The sequence below is a fragment of the Orycteropus afer genome, unplaced genomic scaffold, assembly GCF_000298275.1.
Source record: "Orycteropus afer afer isolate SDZICR_OR568_19922 unplaced genomic scaffold, OryAfe1.0 scaffold00003, whole genome shotgun sequence".
NCBI classification, from domain to species: Eukaryota; Metazoa; Chordata; class Mammalia; order Tubulidentata; family Orycteropodidae; genus Orycteropus; species Orycteropus afer.
The window spans coordinates 17,862,623-17,882,900 of record NW_006921590.1 but is presented as its reverse complement, the minus strand read 5'-3'; the positions used below and the strand labels follow the sequence as shown (position 1 = coordinate 17,882,900).

General features: G+C 37.4%; 1 protein-coding gene across 1 annotated transcript in view; it reads left to right on the top strand.

Annotated features, from left to right (window-relative positions):
* KCNH8 (potassium voltage-gated channel subfamily H member 8) overlaps window positions 1-20,278 on the top strand; it is a 653,292-nt gene that overhangs the window by 238,073 nt on the left and 394,941 nt on the right. The window contains exon 3 of the mRNA XM_007936572.2: window positions 7,688-7,819. Within this exon, the coding sequence (XP_007934763.1) occupies window positions 7,688-7,819 (132 nt within the window). The remainder of the gene's footprint in view (window positions 1-7,687; window positions 7,820-20,278) is intronic.

Genomic DNA, 20,278 nt, shown 5'->3' with positions numbered 1-20,278 from the left:
CTAATGTCAACTCAATGGCAATAGTTCTTTCTTTCTTTTTTAATCCTAATGTGAGGAGAGTCCCTCGGTGGTACAAATGGTTAATGTGCTAACTGAAAAGTTGGAGATTTGAGTCTACCTAGAAACCTGAAAATCTATTTCCCATGAAACAGCCATTGAAAATCCTATGGTGCACAGTTCTACTTTGGCACACAAGGGATTGCCATGAGTCAGAACAGACTCAATGGCAACTCATTTGATTTAACTAAAGGACATATTTCAGTCTGAACTAAAGTTGCAGAATCTTTTTTCAAATAAAGATCTTACCTACTCTTTTTCTGGGGTTAAGAATATAATTTGTTGATTAGCCAAAGATTTTACTTCACTTTTTCTCTTTTATAATTTGACTTTGAAAAAATTATACATATCATTATGGCCTCTAGCACTAGTGAAAAGGAGAATTAAATGCAAGTTAAACTCACTTCCTATTGCATTGTACATCCTGGATCATTCATGTGCATTCTGGATCCTTCTCAGAATATTGTAATAAAGCAAAATTTGAAAATTAAATTCATACATGTGCTCAAGTTCCAGTCTTTGAATTTATTATTTGTACAAGCCTTGAAAAAGTTATTACACATCTCAATTTCCATAATTATAAAATGCAGTTTAGTTTGGGAAAGTATTGATCAGTGAGACTTGTAGATAAAATATATGCAAAACATGTGGCACCATGTCTAGCAAATAATGTTGAGGTTGTTAGGTGTTATTGAGTCAATTCTGACTCATAACAACCTTATAGCACAGAGTAGAATGGTTCCATATGGTTATCTTTCTTGTAATCTTTACAGGCACAGATCAGCAGGTTTTTTCTCCTGTGGAGCCACTGGGTGGGTTTAAACCATCAACATTTGAGTTAGCAGCCAAGTGCTTAACCATTGTACCACCAGGGCTCCTTCTAGCACATACTAGATGCTTACTAAATTACAGCTCTGATTAGGTCCGTGTTGTGTGCATTACATTTTCAAGACTTCTTTATCTGCATTGATTGAGCTATGCTCAATTGCTCTGAATTCTCCTTTAAACTTACTGTAACTGAATTTGTGTTAACTGTAGGTAAGATTTATTTATGTTTATATCTGAGCAAGTTTGGTTTTCTTAAATCAAGAAATAGCTCTACTGTTTAAAAAAATACAGTAAATTATTGGTTGAGCAGGCTATTTAAGCTATTGATTAATGCATGTCTTAGGTATATTTTCTGAGTTTCAACTTCCTAAGTTCCTATTGTTCATAATTATTAAAAATTTCTGACAGTTGGCTATACATACCCCTGAGAAAGGAATAAAGGTATTTTTATTTAAGGAGAAAATAACTTAGATCAAAATGGAAAAAAAAAAAAAAAAACTGACATTTTCAAGTCAGTTAAGCATCATCTGCTTTGATTCTATGGGTTCTTTTTCCTTCTTTCTCTTTTCTTTATTTTACTCCCTCAGCTATTTTTACGCTTAATATACAACTTAGCTGAAAGTTTGCAAAGGAGTATCTCTTGAAACATGCCTTTGAAATCACAGAAAATGTGTAAAATATATCTGCCCAGATATATGACCTCAATACTCTTCTTGTCCTGATCTTGAACTTTTTCACCTTTCTTATCCAAACCTTTTACAGCTGGCAGAATCCCACTATATATTCCTTCATGTTTATTCTAGAGGACACTGGAAATAAGGATATTGAGATGAAATAATAAAGGAAAAACGAACTTTAATCCTATATGCACCACTATTATTATTTTGTGTAAATTCTGCTAGTTTATTTTTCTACACAGGAAAAACAAAACAAAACAAAAAACTGAAACCATATTGCTTTAGTTCTTCATTTTTCATTAAACACTGAATTGACGGGGTCATTATCCATTGCTCTACTATGCACTCTGATGGGACAGTGCCTAAGCCTGCCAACCAGAAGTTTGGTGATTCAAACCCACCAGCCAATCCGCAAAGAAGATGCAGCAATCTATTTCGGTAAAGATTTACCTCGGAATCCCAGTCGAGGTTGCTATGAGTTGAAATCTACTCAATGACAGTGAGTTTGGTTTGTTTTTTGGTTGCAGCCACCGCTCAGCTCAGGGATATTTCTAGCTGGTCAGTTCATCTTGTGCCACTTCCATTCTGTGCCTCGCTGCTACAAAAGGTTCCCGGACACAGTGCCCTTTACTTTGCTTCATGAGTATCCTGGGGCATTTGGAGGAGGGGTGTTCACTCAGGGTACATTCAGTGGGCACTGAGAAAAGGCTTACAACATACACGAGCAGCCCTGTAGATAGATGGTCTGTAGCAGAGGTGTTAACTGCAGATAAGGTGAAGTTTTTGCTGGATATTCACCAAAGAACCATCACTCAAGTCCCTTAGTACAATGTCCACACCAAGAAGAGCTGGAGGGGTTCTGCTGTGGAGGCCTGTCTCCTGGGCAACTCCAGACACTTCAGGGAACTTTCTCTCCTTTTTAATATAGTACTTCCATTCGGTTACCTCTTCAAACAACCCCTCACTCCCCTGTTTTCATTTCTAGTCCCTTGAAAATAGATCTTTCCATATTGATGAGTTGAGAATTTTATGCTAATGATTTTCCCTAGCACTGAAAAGCCATTTGCAATTTGTAATCAGGGTCCTATAATTTCAAAGCTTATTGGAAGCAGCATGGGAAGAAGACTAGAGGCAGGAGGCAGAACACTTTTGAAGAGCAGATGAGAGCTGATTAAGACCAGAACAAGGCAGTAGCAAATAGGATTAGCAGAAGGGACAATTGGGAGCTCCTTGGGAGACTCGGCTGGGACTCCCACCACTGCCCCCACGATTCTGCTTCAGCCACAAGTGTCCCATAAGCCACCTACCATTAACAACACCTTCCTTTACTCATCTGTACTTTTCCCAGTCTTTCTTCCAATATATAATCCTCTGGACTAATTTCGAAAAACTGGCTACCCTCTCATAATATCATTAAGTAGCACTGAGACAATAGTTATAGAGAACAAGACCCATCAGATTTAATGCAATGTATGAGAAGACCCTGAAAATGTCACAGGATACTAATGGTATTCATATTCAAGATTTTACATTATTGTTGTGATAATTTCAAAAATTAAAGGTCACACATATATATCATTAAAAATCCAATCAAAATCCTGCTTGATATAAGAAAAATGAGGCTATACAGGGTGTCCATATTCCACTTTGTGCTGTTGTGTGACACTGAGGGATATGACTTAATTTCCATCATGATGGTGCCATCACTAAGGAGAGTGGGCCAACTCATAACTTAATTTTCTTTATATTTGTACTCCCTTGTATTAAGTTGTTAAACTTTGAACCCATAGAGATAGAGAGCTGCCATCAAGTTGGCTCTGAAATGCAGTCCTACAGTATCTTCACAATGGCCAGCACGTTTGAGTCTATCAATCGAGTCTATTTTGTGCATCCATCTCACTGAGGGTCTCTCTCTCACCTCGCTCTTTCTCTACTTCACCAAACATCATGTTCTCCTACAATGATTGATCTTGTTCTGGGTACTAAACTATCATTTCTTTTAAGTTACTATGAAATACAGTATTTTTGGTGGTATATGGAAAACATAAGTCCTCTTACAATTATAAACACTAACAAGTCAAATTCTTCTACACCCATGTTTTCTAGTCAGAAAGAAAGAATATACCGAAATGGAGATAATGGGACTTTCTACCAGATTTAAGCTCTATGTAACTGTTAATTCAATTCCCAAAATACATTTTACCATATAGGATATAAACCTTGTTTTCTTCCTATCAGTTGTGTTTATCCATAGAAATTAAAGATGTTATGAACACAAATCCTGGCAGAACCTCATCTGTTTTGGCACTCACTGACCCCACATGATAATTACTGCTGCTATACATAGTAGGAGTTAAATTTGACTGGAATTTCTGCCCTCCAACCCTACTTTTTAAGAACCACACACTACTTCTTTTTTTTTTTTTTTTTTTTTAAGAATCTCTGTATTTGAGGCTGAGGGCCCTGCTGCCTCCACCAAAACCTTAAGAGGATTTATTGCTCGGTAGCTGAATTACTCTTAATCTGAAAGAAGTTGCATGATCACCACTGTCCCCATGGGTAAGAGAAGGTGAGATAAATCCTGAGGAATAGCCTTAAATAATTAAAATTATGCAAGGCTAAAGATGTCAGAGAGCCAGGGTTGAGGACATGGGGAGAGACTTAGAAAACTTAGGAAAGTACAGAAGGGAAAGATAAGTGAGCAGATTCAATGTGAAGCGTTTTGGTACACACAGACTAAAGCTGTGAACCTGATTTATAGCTATTGTCCTTTAACCTACTCCTTCCAAAGGAGCAGCATCCACTTTGCTGTCGTCGGTTGGAAACACCCAAATCCATATTTGTAAAACAGTGGGTATGTATACATCTGAAGCAGTAATTGAAAGAGGAAGGAAAGAAGGGAGGGAGGGAGGAAAGAAAGGAAGGTATCAGGCTCACATAACCCCTACACTGGTTCCCTAACAAAACTTTGTTTTTTCTCTTTCTATGTAGGTAATGGAAAGGTAGACATTAGTTTAGTTAAACCCAGATCATTACGAAGCTTGATGTTAGAGGAACCAATATTAATTATGTTTTATTGAATTTATAAAATGTCAAAGATCACATCTCATTGTAACTTATAAGACATAGTGATCTTTCAGCTCTCCCAGAACATGATGTGAAATGATGAATGCACATCCAAAGCTGATTAGGGAATATTGCCTTGTCGGCAGCCATTCCCTTGGCTTTCACCTCATTTTGCACTTTTTTCTCTCTCCAGAATACTTTGCTGCCCCTGTGCACAGCCTCAATGGAGACAATAATGATGCTGGCCTGAGGGCATAGATAAAAAGGATTTTCAGGAAAATTAATAGCCCTTGTTCTGACTTGGGTGATGTTTTTGCAGAATGATTGACAGAAAGATGCATTAAAATGTGAACTAAAATGTCAGATTCATACATTCCCACTATTAGTTTACACTGTTAATCAAGAGTCTGAAGGATAGTTTGGTCTAATGCTTTTTTTTTCCCCCTCCCATAGCTATAGAATTAGTGAAAATGGCTTGCAACTTGAAACAGTGGCCGTAGATAAAATTTTAAATAGGAGCCAATCTGGAATGATGAGGATAGCAGTTTGGCCTGGTTTACAGCTTATTTATGAAGTTTCTTCTTTAGTTGCAGACAATAGAACTGTTTTATTGTCACTACATTTTGGGGGTTAATTTGTTCACCACCATACTGAAGGATGTGAGAATGTTATGATTGACAGAACCAACTTCCAGAGAGGTTAATTGACTTCCCCATGGTCACATGGCTTATTCAAATCAAAAAACCAAACTCACTGCCGTCCAGTTGAACCTGACTCACAGTGACCCCTCCTGGGGTTTCTGAGGCGGTATCACTACAGAAGTAGATTGTGCAACCTTCCTTCCAAGGAGTGGCTGGAGGCTTTGAACTGCCAGCCTTCTGGTTAGCAGTCAAATGCCTTAGGCACTATGCTACCAGAGCTCCTTCCACATAGCTTATGAGTATTAGAATAATGGTTAGATTGCAGGTCTCCTGGAGTCTGGTGATGGGGAGTGGAATTGCCATTGCCTAGAGAACCAGGCATAAATATTGAGGCAGATAAATGAAAGGAAGACTTAGGTCTTGGTAAAATGAAAAAGAAGTCATGACTTTGAAATTATCAGAAGGGTGTAAGGGAGCAGGTAATATATTCTATGCATATGCTATACAGCACAGTAGAAGTACATGATACACACATCCATTTCCTATGAATTCAATCACACTTTTCAAAAGTACAATAGCACCTACAGTGAAATATATATTTTTTAATATCAGGTAGTCCAAAACATGTATCAACTCCTTCATCTGGTGCTCAGCTAAAGGAAAAATCAGCTGTGTTGGAAATTATAAGCTCTGATGGCATAGTGCCTAAGGCATTTGACTGCTAAACAGAAGTCTGGCAGTTCAAACCAACCAGCCACCCCCTGGAAGGAAGTTTGGGCAATCTACTTCCCTATAGATATTGCCTTGGAAACCCAAGGAAGGGTCGCTATGAGTCGCAATCAACTAAAGGACAATGAGGTGTTTTTAAAAAAAAAAAAAAAAAAAAATACAGTATATACAAAACTAGGAGCTCTGGTAGCATAGTGCCTAAGGCACCTGACTGCTAACCAGAAGGCTGGAGGTTCAAACCCACCAGCCACTCCTCAGAAAGAAGGTTGGGCAATCTACTTCCGTAGTGACCCCAAGGAGGGGTCGCTATGAGTCGGAGCCACTCAGCGGCACACAACAACACAACATATACAAAACTAGGCAAAATATCAAGGATATTTCTATTATTTTTGTCTTACACCCTGACCTTGGAATCATCTCCCAAGTAAGATGGAAGAAATTAGGTGTTGAAGTTTTTTTTGCTTTTGATTAAAATAAAATGAAGGATTATTATGTGTAAATAGATTAAGTTTAGTTCTTAATCAACAACAAATTTCCATCATTTTAAAATATTTCTGTCTGGGAATTGCTTGGTAGTAGGAAATCTAATGCAGGGACTTTTATATTTTTTCAAATGATGGACACTAAACCAGGTTAAGATTATTTGGCTACTGTATTTTTTTACTTGAGCTTATGAATAATATTTCTTCTGTTGCTTTTGATCAAAAATGAACGTGAATGTCATTATTGGATTTTTAAAATATGTCCTGGAAATATAGCATGCATACTGAAACATGTATATGGCATAGGTGGAATTTGATGAACTTTCAAAAACTGAACACTCCTATATAACCATCATGAAGAAACAAAATATGACCAGCACCCAAAATCTCCCCTCCCCATCATACCCCCTCCCATTCACTATGTACCCACAGGTAACCACTAACCTCACTTCTCATACCATTCTGTAGCTTAGGTCGTGTGTGTGTGTGTGTGTGTGTGTGTGTGCCAATTTTCATGTGTGCTTTAAGTAAATGAAGTCATTTTGACTGGACTCATTTGTGTCTGGCTGCTTTTACAACACTGTGTTGGTAAGATTCATCTACTTGGTTGCAAATAATTGTACATCACTCGTTCACACTGCTGTATACTTTTTGCATTGTGTGAAGATATCTTCACACTGTCAAACACATTTTAAAGTAGATATAGTAATTTATAACATCCCAGCAATGTATAAATGTTCAAATGTCTACACATCCTCCCTAAAACTTAGTATCTCTGATGTTTTTCAGTTTAGTCATTTTGATGGCCAGTCAATGATGTTTTTTCAATCATTGATATTTAAATTGACTAAATAAACATCTCTGTAAACTCACACCAAACAAAGATCTTTATTTAGGAATCAGGGTGTGCTGTGATGAGATGGGACAATGTCTCATAGATTGAAATGGCTCAATATCAACATCAGAAATATTTTTATTTAAAATACTGCCTCATTTTCAGAGAAAGCATTTCCTTTGGGAAATGAAGAGATAGGCATATAAGGTAGATGTTTACAGAACCTAAAAATCAATATTTTAAAATAATGTTTTTGGAGTTATGTGATAAAAGAGAATAGTAAGAATTTTATTAACTATACCACTAATGATTGAGATTTTCATAGAAAGAACAAGAGGCAGTGGCTGACTTGTGTTTTTATTGCTGTTGCAGGGTCTCCATTTTGGTGTCTGTTGGATATAGTTCCTATAAAGAATGAGAAAGGAGATGTGGTACTTTTTCTGGCTTCATTCAAAGATATAACAGATACAAAAGTGAAGATTACTCCAGAAGATAAAAAAGAAGGTTTGTACTGTTTTCTGAAAACATTGACAGATGGAGTAACATTTTGCAATTGTTTACTCAAAGACTCTAGGAGGAAAAAAGTGTCTTTTCATTAACAGCAACTGGTAAATATTCATAAATAGTAGCAGTCAGTATTTGGCGATGAGATGTGCCTATTCCAAAATCACAAAGACCCCAATGCAATTACATTCTTGACTTTGTTATAAAGACTCATTTGACAGGAAACAGAAGTCCGTATTTGTATGCAAATAGGACGATGATGGAAAAACGAATGATCAAGATGTAAGGATTCACACCACTTAGCTTTATAAAGGAAAAAAAAAATGAATTGATATCAAGTGAAGTTAAAACGATGTGGTTAAAAATGTATCTCTTGGTTTCATCTAAAGTGCTGAAGCTCAAAACCTAACTGTAAAAATTTCATTTTTGCACAAAATTAAGAACTCAAATGTAGTGGCTGTTAGAATGGAATAAGGAGTGCTGGTGGTGCTTTGCTTAAGTGCTTGGCTGCTAACTGAAAGTTGGCAGTTTGAACCCACCAGCCCCTTGGCAGGAGAAAGATGGGTCAGTCGGCTTCTGTAAAGATTACTTACAGCCTTGTGCCCTAGGGTCTGGAATTGAACGCATGCCTGTGGTTTCCAGCCAAACAAAATACAGGCATGTGAGTTAAACATTTACCTCAAGTAGATACATGCCTTGGAGAAAACAATCATGGGAGAAAGAAGGGCTGCTTATGCACAGGGAGACAGCTCATGGGGCAGGAGAGCATGGAGGGATGGACACTGGAAAGAGGTAACTATGGGGAGGAAGTGGGGGGGGCTGTTGCATTGTGGTAAACTGTGGTCAATGACATGAGACAAAGTATATGTGAACTGCTGTATGGAAAGTGAATTTGCTCTGTAAATCTTCACCCAAATCACAATTTTATATATATATAAAATAAAATAAAACAAGATTACTTACAGGCTTGGAACCCAAAGGGGCAGTTCTACTCTGTCCTATAGGGTTGCCTATTAGTTAGAATTGACTTGAAAAAAATGTGCTCAGTTTTTTAAAAAATGAAATGTTACAAACAAATGTATGTCCCGTAACTTTAGTATATGACAGTATACTAGTTTAAGACACAATCAAGCAAACCTTTTTATTATCTTCAAAGGATTCTTTCTAAGGCTTTGATTTGGTTACCTTATAGTGAATGCTTACAGCTCATTATGAAATTCCATGGCATATCATGTAAAGCAACAGTAATTAACATTGAAAAAAAATTCTAATCTTACTATTTTAACAACAGAAGTGGGATTACAAATTCTAGTGACCAGAGAAAAAGCAGTTGTCATTGTAGAATTTCTTATGCAGTAAATTCATTATTAGACTCCCTGTTTGGTGCAAATGGTTGACATGCTTAAGAGCTACCTGAAAGACTGTTGGTTCAAATCCACCCAAAGACACCTTAGAAGAGGTGGACTTAAACTTCCAACCTTTCAGTTAGCAGTCAAGTTTGTTAACTATTTGCCTCCAAATTCTTGATTAGCTCTGGCTACTTAATGTTTCAACAACTTTGTCCTTTTGGGAATGGAGTCTTTTACTCCAGCACTTTTTAAAAAGTTGTGTGACTGTTTGAATATACTGTGTCTTGAAATGACAATACAGATGAAGAACTATGATGGTTTGATGGTCCCTCCTGTGCCATTTATTAAAATGTTTGCAAATGCATGACTGTTTTCCTGTGTATTTGCATGACTAGTGTGGCATATTTTACATACTCAAGGAAAAGCAGTCTTACAATAAAAGTTACTTGAATATTAGAGCAAGTGTTTCACCTATTTAGTGACAGAAAATTGTGGAAATCAGTGTGTGTAATTTTTGCTTCACTTTTTACAATTTTCTTGAATATTATACTAATAAAGAAGGTAAGGATTATTTGAACACAATCACATATAATTATACATAATATATTATTATATACAACCACATATATATGTTGTTGTTGTAAGATGCCATCAGATTGTTTATGACTCATAGCAGCCCCATGTACAGCAGAATGAAATGCTGCTTGATCCTGTACCATCTTCACAATTGTTGCAATCCTTGAGCTTATCGTTGCAGCCACTGTGTCTATCCATTTCATTAAGGATCTTCCTCTATTTCACTGAGTCTCTACTGTACGAAGCATGACATTCTTCTTCAGGGACTGGTCCTTTCTGATAACATGACCAAAGTAAAAGAGACAAAGTCTCACTGTCCTCACTGACAAGGAACATTTTGGTTGTACTTCTTCCAAGGCAGATTTGTTCATTCTTCTGGCAGTCCACAGTATAGTCAATGTTTTTGCCCACACCACAATGCAAATGCATGAATTCTTCTTTGGCCTTATTTATTCATTATCCACATGCATATGAAGCTATTGAAAATACCATGCTTTGCATCAGGTAGACCTTAGTCTTCAAAGTGATACTTTTGCTCTTTAACATTTTAAGAAGTCATGCAGCAGATTTGGCCCAGTCCAATAGGTCCTCTTGTTTTTTGACTGCTGCTTCCATGAGTGTTGACTGTGGGTATAAGTGAGATGAAATTCTTGAGAACCTCAAACTTTTCTCCATTTATTATGATATTGCTTATTGGTCCAGTTGTGAAAATCTTTGATTTCTTTATGTTGAGGTATAATCCATACTGAAAGCTGTAGTCTTTGATCTTCATCAGTAAGTGCTTCAAGCCCTCCTCACTTTCAGCAGGAAAGGTGGTGTCATATGCATATCGCAGGTCGTTAATTAGTCTTCCTCCAATACTGATGCTGTGTTCCTCTTCATATAGTCCAGTTTCTCAGATTATTTGCTCAGCATACAAATTGAATAAGCATGGTGAAAGGATATAACCCTGAAACACACCCTTCCTGATTTTAAACCATGTAGTATCCCCTTGTTCTGTTTCAACAACTCTCTCTTTATCTGTTAAGTTTCCTCATGAGCACATTTAAATATTTTGGAATTCCCATTTTTTGCAATGTTATGCATAATTTTTTTATGATACACACAGTTAAATGCATTTATAAATAAACCACAGATAACCTTCTTTGTTTCCAGCCAAGATTTATTTGATTTCTGCAACAATATCCCTCATTCCACATCCTCTTCTGAATCTGACTTGAATTTCTGGCAATCTGATGTCAATGTACTACTGTCACAATTTTTGAATTATTTTCAGCAAAATTTTACTTGTGTGTGATATTAATGATAATGTTTGATAATTTCTGGATTCTGTTGGATTATCTGTCTTCAAAATGTCCTATCTGTCAATTCGTCATTTTGTGGAGGCTAACATATTGTTGTGATGCTGGAAGCTATGCTACCAGTATTTCAAATACCAGTAGGATCCCCCAAAGTGGAGAGGTTTCAGCAGAGCTTCTAGACTTAGGGAGACTAGGAAGAAAGATGTAGCAATCTACTTCTGAGAGAAAGGACCACTGAAAACCTTACCAATAGCATTGAAACATTGTTTGTTATAGTGCCAGAAGATAAGCCCTTCTGGTTGAAAGTCACCTTAAATACTACTGAGGAAGAGCTGCCTCCTCAAAGTAGAGCCAACTTTAATGATGTGGATGGAGTAAAATTTTCAGGATCTTCATTTGCTGATATGTCACAACTTAGAATGAAAAGAAACAGCTGCAAGCATCCATTAACAATTGGAACATGAGTGTACAAATTATGTATCTGGGGAAATCAAGTTATCAAAAATGAAATGGAATGCATAAAGATCAATAATCGAGGCATTAGTGAGCTGAAATGGGCTGGAATTGGTCATTTTGATAAGACAAGCATATGTTCTGCTGTGCCTGGAATGATCAATTGAAGAGGACTGGTGTCACATTCATTGTCAAAAAGAACATTTCAAGATCTATTCTGAAGTACAATGCTGTCAGTGGCAGCATAATATCCATACGCCTACAAGGAAGACCAGTTAATATGACTATTATTCAAATTTATGCACTAAATACTAAATCCAAAGACGAAGAAATTGAAGATTTCTACCAACTTCTGCAGTCTAAAATTGATCAAATGTGCAATCAAGATGAATTGAATACTACTGGTGATTGGTATGCAAAAGTTGGAAAAAAAGAACAGTTCGCATTGGTAGTTGGAAAATATGGCCTTGGTTAAAGGCTGCATGACAAAATTTTACAAGACTGACTCATTCATTACAAGTATCTTTTTATCAACAAAATCAATGGTGACTATACACTGGGATCTTGTCAGATGAAGTACGGAGGAATCATTTGACTATATCTGTGGAAAGGAATTATGGAATAGCTCAGTGTCACCAGTCAGAAGAAGGCTGGGGAGCAATTGTGGAACAGACCATCAATTGCTCATATGCAAGTGTGGTAGTTAAGGTTGTGTGTCAGCTTGGCTGGGCCTGGTTGAGCGGCTGAGCAGCTGGATGCAGTTATTCTCCGTGGTGAGACTGGCAATTAACTCCATCGTGGAATCTACTGGAGCAGGTGAGTAGCTGCTTTAGGGATGTGGGCTGCTTTCAGTACATAAGAAGCAGCTTTGAAGGTCTCCAGGTTTTTGGCATGCTTGAACTCTGCATGTAGGCAAGTTGTTGTTCAGCAGCCTGCCATGCCCTGCCAAACTTAGGACTTCTTCTGGATTTGAATTAGTGGCCTGCCGTGTTGTTTGGTAACATTGGGGCTGTGCCTTTTTACTTGTTGACCTTGGGTTTGTCAGCCTTAGGAGCCAGCAGCTGTCTGAGTGAAGAAAAGCCTCCAGGTTCAGTGGGCTGGGAGCAAGAGGCAGAGCTCAAGCCCAAGGTTGAGGAGCTTTCACCCAGCCCCTAGAGCCTGGCACTTTGAACTTGGACTTCTAGCCTCCAAAAACTTTAAGAGAATAAACTCCTGTTTGTTCAAGCCATTCCATTTGTGGTATATTCCTGTTAGAGTGGCACTAGGTAACCAAAACAGCAAGTTTAAGTTGAAGCTTAAGAATTAAAACAAATCTATGAGAACTAAAATATGACCTTGTTAGAAATATTTCACCTGAACTTAGAGACCATCTGAAAAATACATTTGATTCATAGAACACTATGACCAAAGACCAGATGAATTGGGGAAGACTTCAAGGACATTATACATGAAGAAAGCAAAAGGTCACTAAAAAGTTAGGAAAGGAAGAAAAGACCAAAATGCATGTCAGAAGAGGCTCTGAAACTTGCTCTTGAACAGAGAGTAGCTAAAACAAATGGAAAAAAATGACAAGATGAAAGAGCTAAACAGAAGATTTCAAAGGGTGGCAAGAAGACAAAGTGAAGTGTTGTAATGAAATGTGCAAAGAGCTGGAATTAAAAAATTAAAAAGGAAAAATACACTCAGCATTTTTCAATCTGAAATAGCAGAAGAAGAAATTCAAGCCTCGAGTTGCAATATCGAAAGATTCTGTGCACAAAAAGGCAGAATAGAACAAGGGGATACTGCATGGTTTAAAATCAGGAAGGGTATGTGTCAGGGTTGTATCCTTCCACCATACTTATTACATCAGTATGCTGAGCAAATAATACAAGGAGCTGAACTACATGAAAGAGAACACTGCATCAGGATTGGAGGAAGACTCATTAACCACCTGCGATATGCAAATGACAAAACCTTCCTTGCTGAAAGAAAGGATTGAAGCACTTCTGAGGAAGATCAAAGAGTACAGCTTTCAGTATGGATTATACCTTAACACAAATAAATAAAAAATCCTCAGAAGTGGACCAATAAGCCATATCAAGATAAATGGGGAAAAGATTGAGGTTGTCAATGATTTCATTGCACTTGGAACCAACATCGACACTCATGGAAGTAATAGTCAAAAAATCAGACGTTTTGCACTGGGCAAATTTGCTGCAAACAACTCTTTAAAGTGTTTAAGAACAAAGAAGTCACTTTGAAGACTAAGGTGTGTCTAATCCAAGCCATGGTATTTTCATTCATCTCATATGCATGGGAAAGCTGGACGATGAATAAGGAAGACTGAATAAGAATTCATGCCTTTCAACAGTGGTCTTGGCAAAGAATATTGAAAATGGACTGCCAGAAGAACAAACAAATCTGTCCTGGAAAAAATGCAACTGAAATGCTTGTTAGAAATGCTTGCTTAGAAGCAAGAATGGCCAGACTTTGTCTCCCCTACTTTGGTCATGTTGTCAGAATGGACCACTCCCTAGAGAAGGATACCATGTTTGGTAAAGTAGACGGTCAGTTAAAAAAGGGAAGACCCTCACTAAGTGGCTGTGACTATGGGCTCAAGCATGGCAATGATTATGAGGATGGCACAGGACTGGGCAGTGTTTCATTCAATTGTACATAAAGTCACTAAGAGTCAGAAGCAACTGGACAGCACCTAATAACAACAACAACAACATTTGCAAAATATTGAATGATGCTGGAAATATCAAAAGAAGATGGACTACATAGTGCCTAAGGCATTTGACTGCTAACCAGAAGGCTGGTGGTTCAAACCCACCAGCCACTCCTTGGAAGGAAGATTAGGCAATCTACTTCCATGGAGATACCTCCCTGGAAACCCAAGGATGGGTCGCTATGGGTCAAATTGACTCTATGGCAGTGAGTGAGAGTGTGAGTACCAAAAATAACTCGTTGACATTTATCCATTTCAAGAGGTAGTATATGATCAAGAGCTGATGGTATTGAAGCTGCACTGAAGGAACTGGCAAAAACCAAGGCTCCAGGAATTGACAGAATACCAATTGAGATGTTTCAATAAATAGATGCAATGCTGGAAGCACTCACTCATCTATGCCAAGAAATCTGGAAGACAGTTACCTGGCCAAGATACAAATTTGTCCCCATTATTCATGTATGTGTAGATAGATAAAAATCTAAAACTGTCCTTTAAAATAAAAATATGGATTTTCTTGCTTCAAATGGGGCAGTTTAATACATCTGACTTCTTTTGAAGAAGAGGATCAGGCCTGATGGTTGAATACAAATGATTTAACCATTTGTGTTAAATTCTCTCTGTTGATGGAGGAGAAATTGCTGTCTTGGAGCACTGCAGAAGATAAAAGATGTAAAGTATACTTATTCATTTGACATTTGAGAGAGCTCAATAAAAATACCTCTCTATCTCACCCAATATCGGAGGCAACTGACAAAAAAATAAGGCATATAGAAGACCAAAATTCACCCCCACTTCTGATAAAACTAATAGTGGATAAAGTGGCATATATCTACAGGCAACTGAGCTCCTCCTAGACACCTCCAATCACAATGAGAGCTGGCCTACAGCAGAGTTCAAAGTCATCAGCTATAACTTAGAAGAAAAGACCTGGCAATCTGCTATCATTAAAGATCTCAGCCTTGGAAACCAAATGGGGCAGTTCTACTCTGTCATATAAGGTCATTATGAGTCAGAATTGACTTGATGACACTCAAACAACCAACTTCTGGGGAGAATTGAATCAATGAGTAGAAAAAGGTCAGATGTGTTACACTGGTGAAGCTCCTTGCCCTTGAGAGACCCATTCCTCTTTCTTGTCATTGGGGGAGAGGTGCAGAAGAATGCATTTGAACATTCTAAGGAGTACCGGTTGCACAGTGGTTAAGTGCCACCACTTCTCCAGCAGTTCCATGGGAGAAACACTTGACAATCTGCTCCCGTAAAGATTTCAGCTTAGGAAACCCTATAAGACACTTCTACTCTGTCACGTGGGGTCGCTATCAGTTGGAAATCAACTCAATGGCACCTAACTACCACTATGGAATCTGTAACAAATATATTAACCTAAAGTTCTATCTTAAAAACAAATTTTAGCTTGATTTATATTTAAACTGGGCTCCCTAATAGTCTCATTTTGTTTATTATGACTGCCTGTGGCAAGATTTAAAGGAAAAAATATCAACAATAAAGATGTATCATTAATTATATTATGCAAAGTATGACTTAGAGATTTTGAAATATTTAGTAGTAAGTCCCTAATTTTTTTAGAGTATAATGATATTGGTACTCATAGGAATTTAAGAATTATTTCTAATATATACCAAACATTCAAGAACACATTTTTTAGTTACTCTCACTCACTGCCATCTAGTCAATTTTGACTCACAGTGACCCCTCCTTGGGTTTCCAAGGAAGTATCACTACAGAAATAGATTGCCCAACCTTCCTTCCAAGGAGTGGCTGGTGGGTTTGACCCTCTAGGCTTCTGGTGCCTTAGGCACTGTGCCACTAGAGCTCCCTTTTAGTTACTGGTTTACTTTAAATGTTCCCCTAAAATATGTAGTATTTTTAGAATGACAAAGTAACTACTGTACACCACCATGTTTTAAATTTATCATGAAAAATAGTTAGATATATAAATTCTTCTTTTTTACTCACACTTAAAATACTTTAAAATTCACCAACAAATGTCATGTTTTGTAGGAAAGGCAAGGTTTAGCATACTTTTTTTTTTTAATTTCAGTATCAGTGTTTGTTTGAAAATCACTAAAATGTCACTGGGTAACTGGAGAAGTATTGTTTCATAGCACTTGAAATCTCTAAATGAGCACACAGCCTGACTTAGACCCAGTTATGTTAGGTGCCGTTGAGTCGGACCCAACTCATAGTGACCCCTCCTTGGGTTTCCGAGGCAGTATCACTACGAAAGTAGATTGCCCAACCTTCCTTCCGAGACCCAGAAGAGCATCTCATATCCCTGAATGTATCACTCATGTTCATGTAAGCTGTGGAATTAAGGTTTGTGTTGATTAAACAAATTTACTATTGAAACTCATTTAATAGACCTTTGTTTAAGAGTGGTAAATTATAGGACTTTCATTAAAATAAAAACAAAAAACAGTAATTAATCTCTGCATTGTTTTGTTTTTTATTTGAAACTAGGAAATTTCAAAAAACTATGGAATATAATATAGGCTTTCTATCTATTGGCAGTACTGATGGAAGATTAGCATAAAATGTAAAGTACTACTTGTACAGTCAATAACTTTCAGTTAGTGTGTGCATATGTGTTTTCATGTCTATACCAGGGAGGAAAAAAGAAAGAGAGAAATTTCTGCAGAAAGCTGATAGGTTTTTTTAACTACCTTTTAAAATCTTCCTTTTCTTGACATATATTTTACTTTCATTCCAAAAATAATATGTAATTCTTCTCTGACTTCTTTGTCCACATCTAGCATAACTGAGTGAATTAATCTGATATCATGTTTATCTTAGTAATAAATATTTTAATAAATTCTGAAAAAAAATCAATTCATAATGAATTTATTTATTCCACAAATATTTGCTGAGCACTCACTCTGCACTCAGTTCTGGATTTAGAGATCTCAAAATAAGACAATGTACTTCAGATCATGTAGATCTCAATTCAAATCCTGATTCCATCACTTGTTCGCTGTTGAGCCTTACAAGCTACTTAACACTTCAGGGACTTAATTTCTTCATCTATAAAATGGCATAATCATACATATCACCTACAGTTTAGGTAATAAGATTTTATAGATGCAAATCACATTGCACAGAATACACAACAGATGCTCAATAAAATAGCTGTGGTCATTATTATTATAATCTATAACCAAACCAAATTCACTGCCATTGAATTGATTCTGACTCATAGTGACCCCCATTGGGTTTCCAAGGCTGTAAATATTTACAGAAGTAGATTGGGTTTGAACTGTTGAACTTCAGGTTAGCAGCCAAATACCTTGTCTGCTACACCACCATAGCAGCTTACACTTACTGAGTGCCTGCTTCATGCTAAGTGCTTTACACAGGCTACCTCATTTACTTCTTATGATAGCCCCATGAAATAGGTGATTCTTTTTCCAATGAATTTCAGTAAGTTGACAGTAAAAAAAAAAAAAAATGGTAGGGTAGCATATGGGCAAGGCATCTGACTGCTAATCAAAAGGTTGGTGGTTCAAACCCACTAGCTGCTCTGCAGGAGGAAGATGAGGCTATTTACTTCCGTTAAGCATTTACAGCCTTGGAAACACTATGGGGGATGCTCTGAATTGGAATCAACTTGATGGCAGTGGGTACCCATGCAATCAAACTCGAGAGAATGTGTTCTTTTAATAATTTTTTCCCCAAAAGAGCTCAAGGTCTTATGGAAGACATAGATTCATAAAGCAGTATTTGCCATATAGCATATTCACTGCAGTGTGGTGTCAAAAAGTGATAAACTCTTCCAAGATAAAGGAATAGGATAGAGTAGTACCAGGGAAAATTCAAAGAATCAAGGAGAGCTTCACTGGGAAGATAGTGTTGAAACAAATCTTCAAAGATGAGTTATTTGATAGACTGAAAGGAGTAGATGTTAATTTCAGATGGAATAGCAAGTAGTTGACTTTTGTTTTGAAGTAGATTATGAGTCACTTCAAGGTTAGGTAGGCAGGTGGGGTTTAAATCTTAAAGATTTTATTTTGTCATTCTGAAGAGATTTCCTGGTATGGAGATATATTTCAGAGGTCAAACAGGCAGCCCTTGAATGTGGGAGATGGAGGAAAAGCGTAGTACATGAATTTTTAATACATGAAGTAATACACAAAGTTTTTGGTTTGGAGCAATAGGTTTAATGTGACATTAATCCAAATATGGAATACAGAATAGCAACAAACTTCAGGAGGACATTAATAAATTCAGTGTTGGACACATTGAGCTTGAGAGGTCTATGGAGGTCCTGTAGACAAATGAATGTGTGGTCGGGATGGTCAGGAGACAGATTTAAGATAGATTTGAAAGCCATTGATGGTGACTGAGGAAACGGTAATGGATGGGGTTGTTCAGGATTACTGAAAGGAGCGACAAGAGGAGAAAGGAGAAAATTAGATCGATGTTAGAACCCTGGTTGTTGTTGTTATGTGCTGTTGAATTGGATCAACTCACAGAGACTCCTCTTTGGGTTTCCAAGGTGGTATCACTATGGAAGTAGATTGCCCAACCTTCCTTCAGAGGAGTGGCTGGTGGGTTTAGTATTCAAGTGGCTTTAGAACCCTGGATCATGCTGAAATGTAAGGAAGGGAGGAGAATAGCAGTATAGGAGACAGAGAGTCTATGGTGAGCCATTGGAGAGGAACAGAACCAATCAAGGATGGAAGGCAAGATTTCTACCACTTACCCACCACTGGCCCCTAGCTCACATAAATAGGTTTAAAATTCAAATTATTTAAGAATATGCTTATAAAGCCCCCATAAATCCAATTTCTATCTACCACTCCACCTTCTAACCTTTCAGCCATAGTGGGCATCCTTCCTTTAGACCACTCAGTCCCTTGCTGCTTGTTTTATTCTCTGACTCTTCTTGCACTGATGTATCAAACTTCTGTTGTCTTGTCTTCCCCAAATCATTAGGTGCTTTAAAGCTGGCATAATGCATTTCCAATGATGCCTTGCACATAATAGACACTGAGTAAAAATGCTTGCTGGTTAATTTTATTAAAGGTCCTTGACATATGTGATAGTGTTAAGCTTCTTTTAAAAATTCCTCTTCTCTGTAACCAGCTCATGCATCTCAATTTTCCAAACTTCTTTTCACAGTAGTTCATTCATTTTTCTAATTTGGTTGTCTATTCAAACTAGTTGAGTATAATAATATGTGCCTTGTTTTTCTAGGCACATGGCCCAGTGCAGTTATTGTGTTTCTTTCTTGTAGAGTGTCCCAGATTTGGCTTGAAATGATGGTTGACACTGTGCTGTTCCCTGTGACAACAACATCATAAGTTATCCTAGAAAAGGAGAATTTCAATTACAGTTTATAAAAACTGGGCACTTCTAATTTATATTGAGGACTTAGGGGTTGAAGTGCGAAGCTTTTCACATTATCGTTAATGGAAATACAAATCGAGATTCAAATGAAATGCAATTTCTTGGTAGTCTAACTCTTGGCAGTCAGCAGCAAGTTAGCATTTTAAGTACACTGATAAAAGTTTTATATTGCATCTGACTTTCTTATTACTAAGTGACTTCAGAAAAAAATAATAGTAATGAATAGTTGTACTCGAAAATCAGAAATGAATTGCATTTAGCTACAAGAACCTAAACATCTAGCTGAGATTTAAACAGTAATGGCTTATTTTTCTCACAAGGAGCCCTAATGGCACAGTGGTTAAGTGCTCAGCTGCTAATCGAAAAGTTGGTGATTTGAAACCACCAGATGCTCCTCAGGAGAAAAGGCCTGGCAATCTGCTCCCCTAAGATTGCGGCCTGGAAGACTCTATGAGGAAGTTCCACTCTGTCCTAAAGGGTCCATATGAGTTGAAATAGACTCAACAGCACACAGCAAAATTATTCTCACATTTCAGAGTCTGAACTGAGCAGCCCATGGTTGGAATGGTGCTGTTGGTGAACATGCTGGCTCTTCTTGCTTTCCTGCTCTCCTGCCCTTTATGTGCTGTTTCTGTCCTCATGCTTCTTGTTGTTGTTGTTGTTATGTGCCATCGAGTCAGACCTGACTCATAACGAC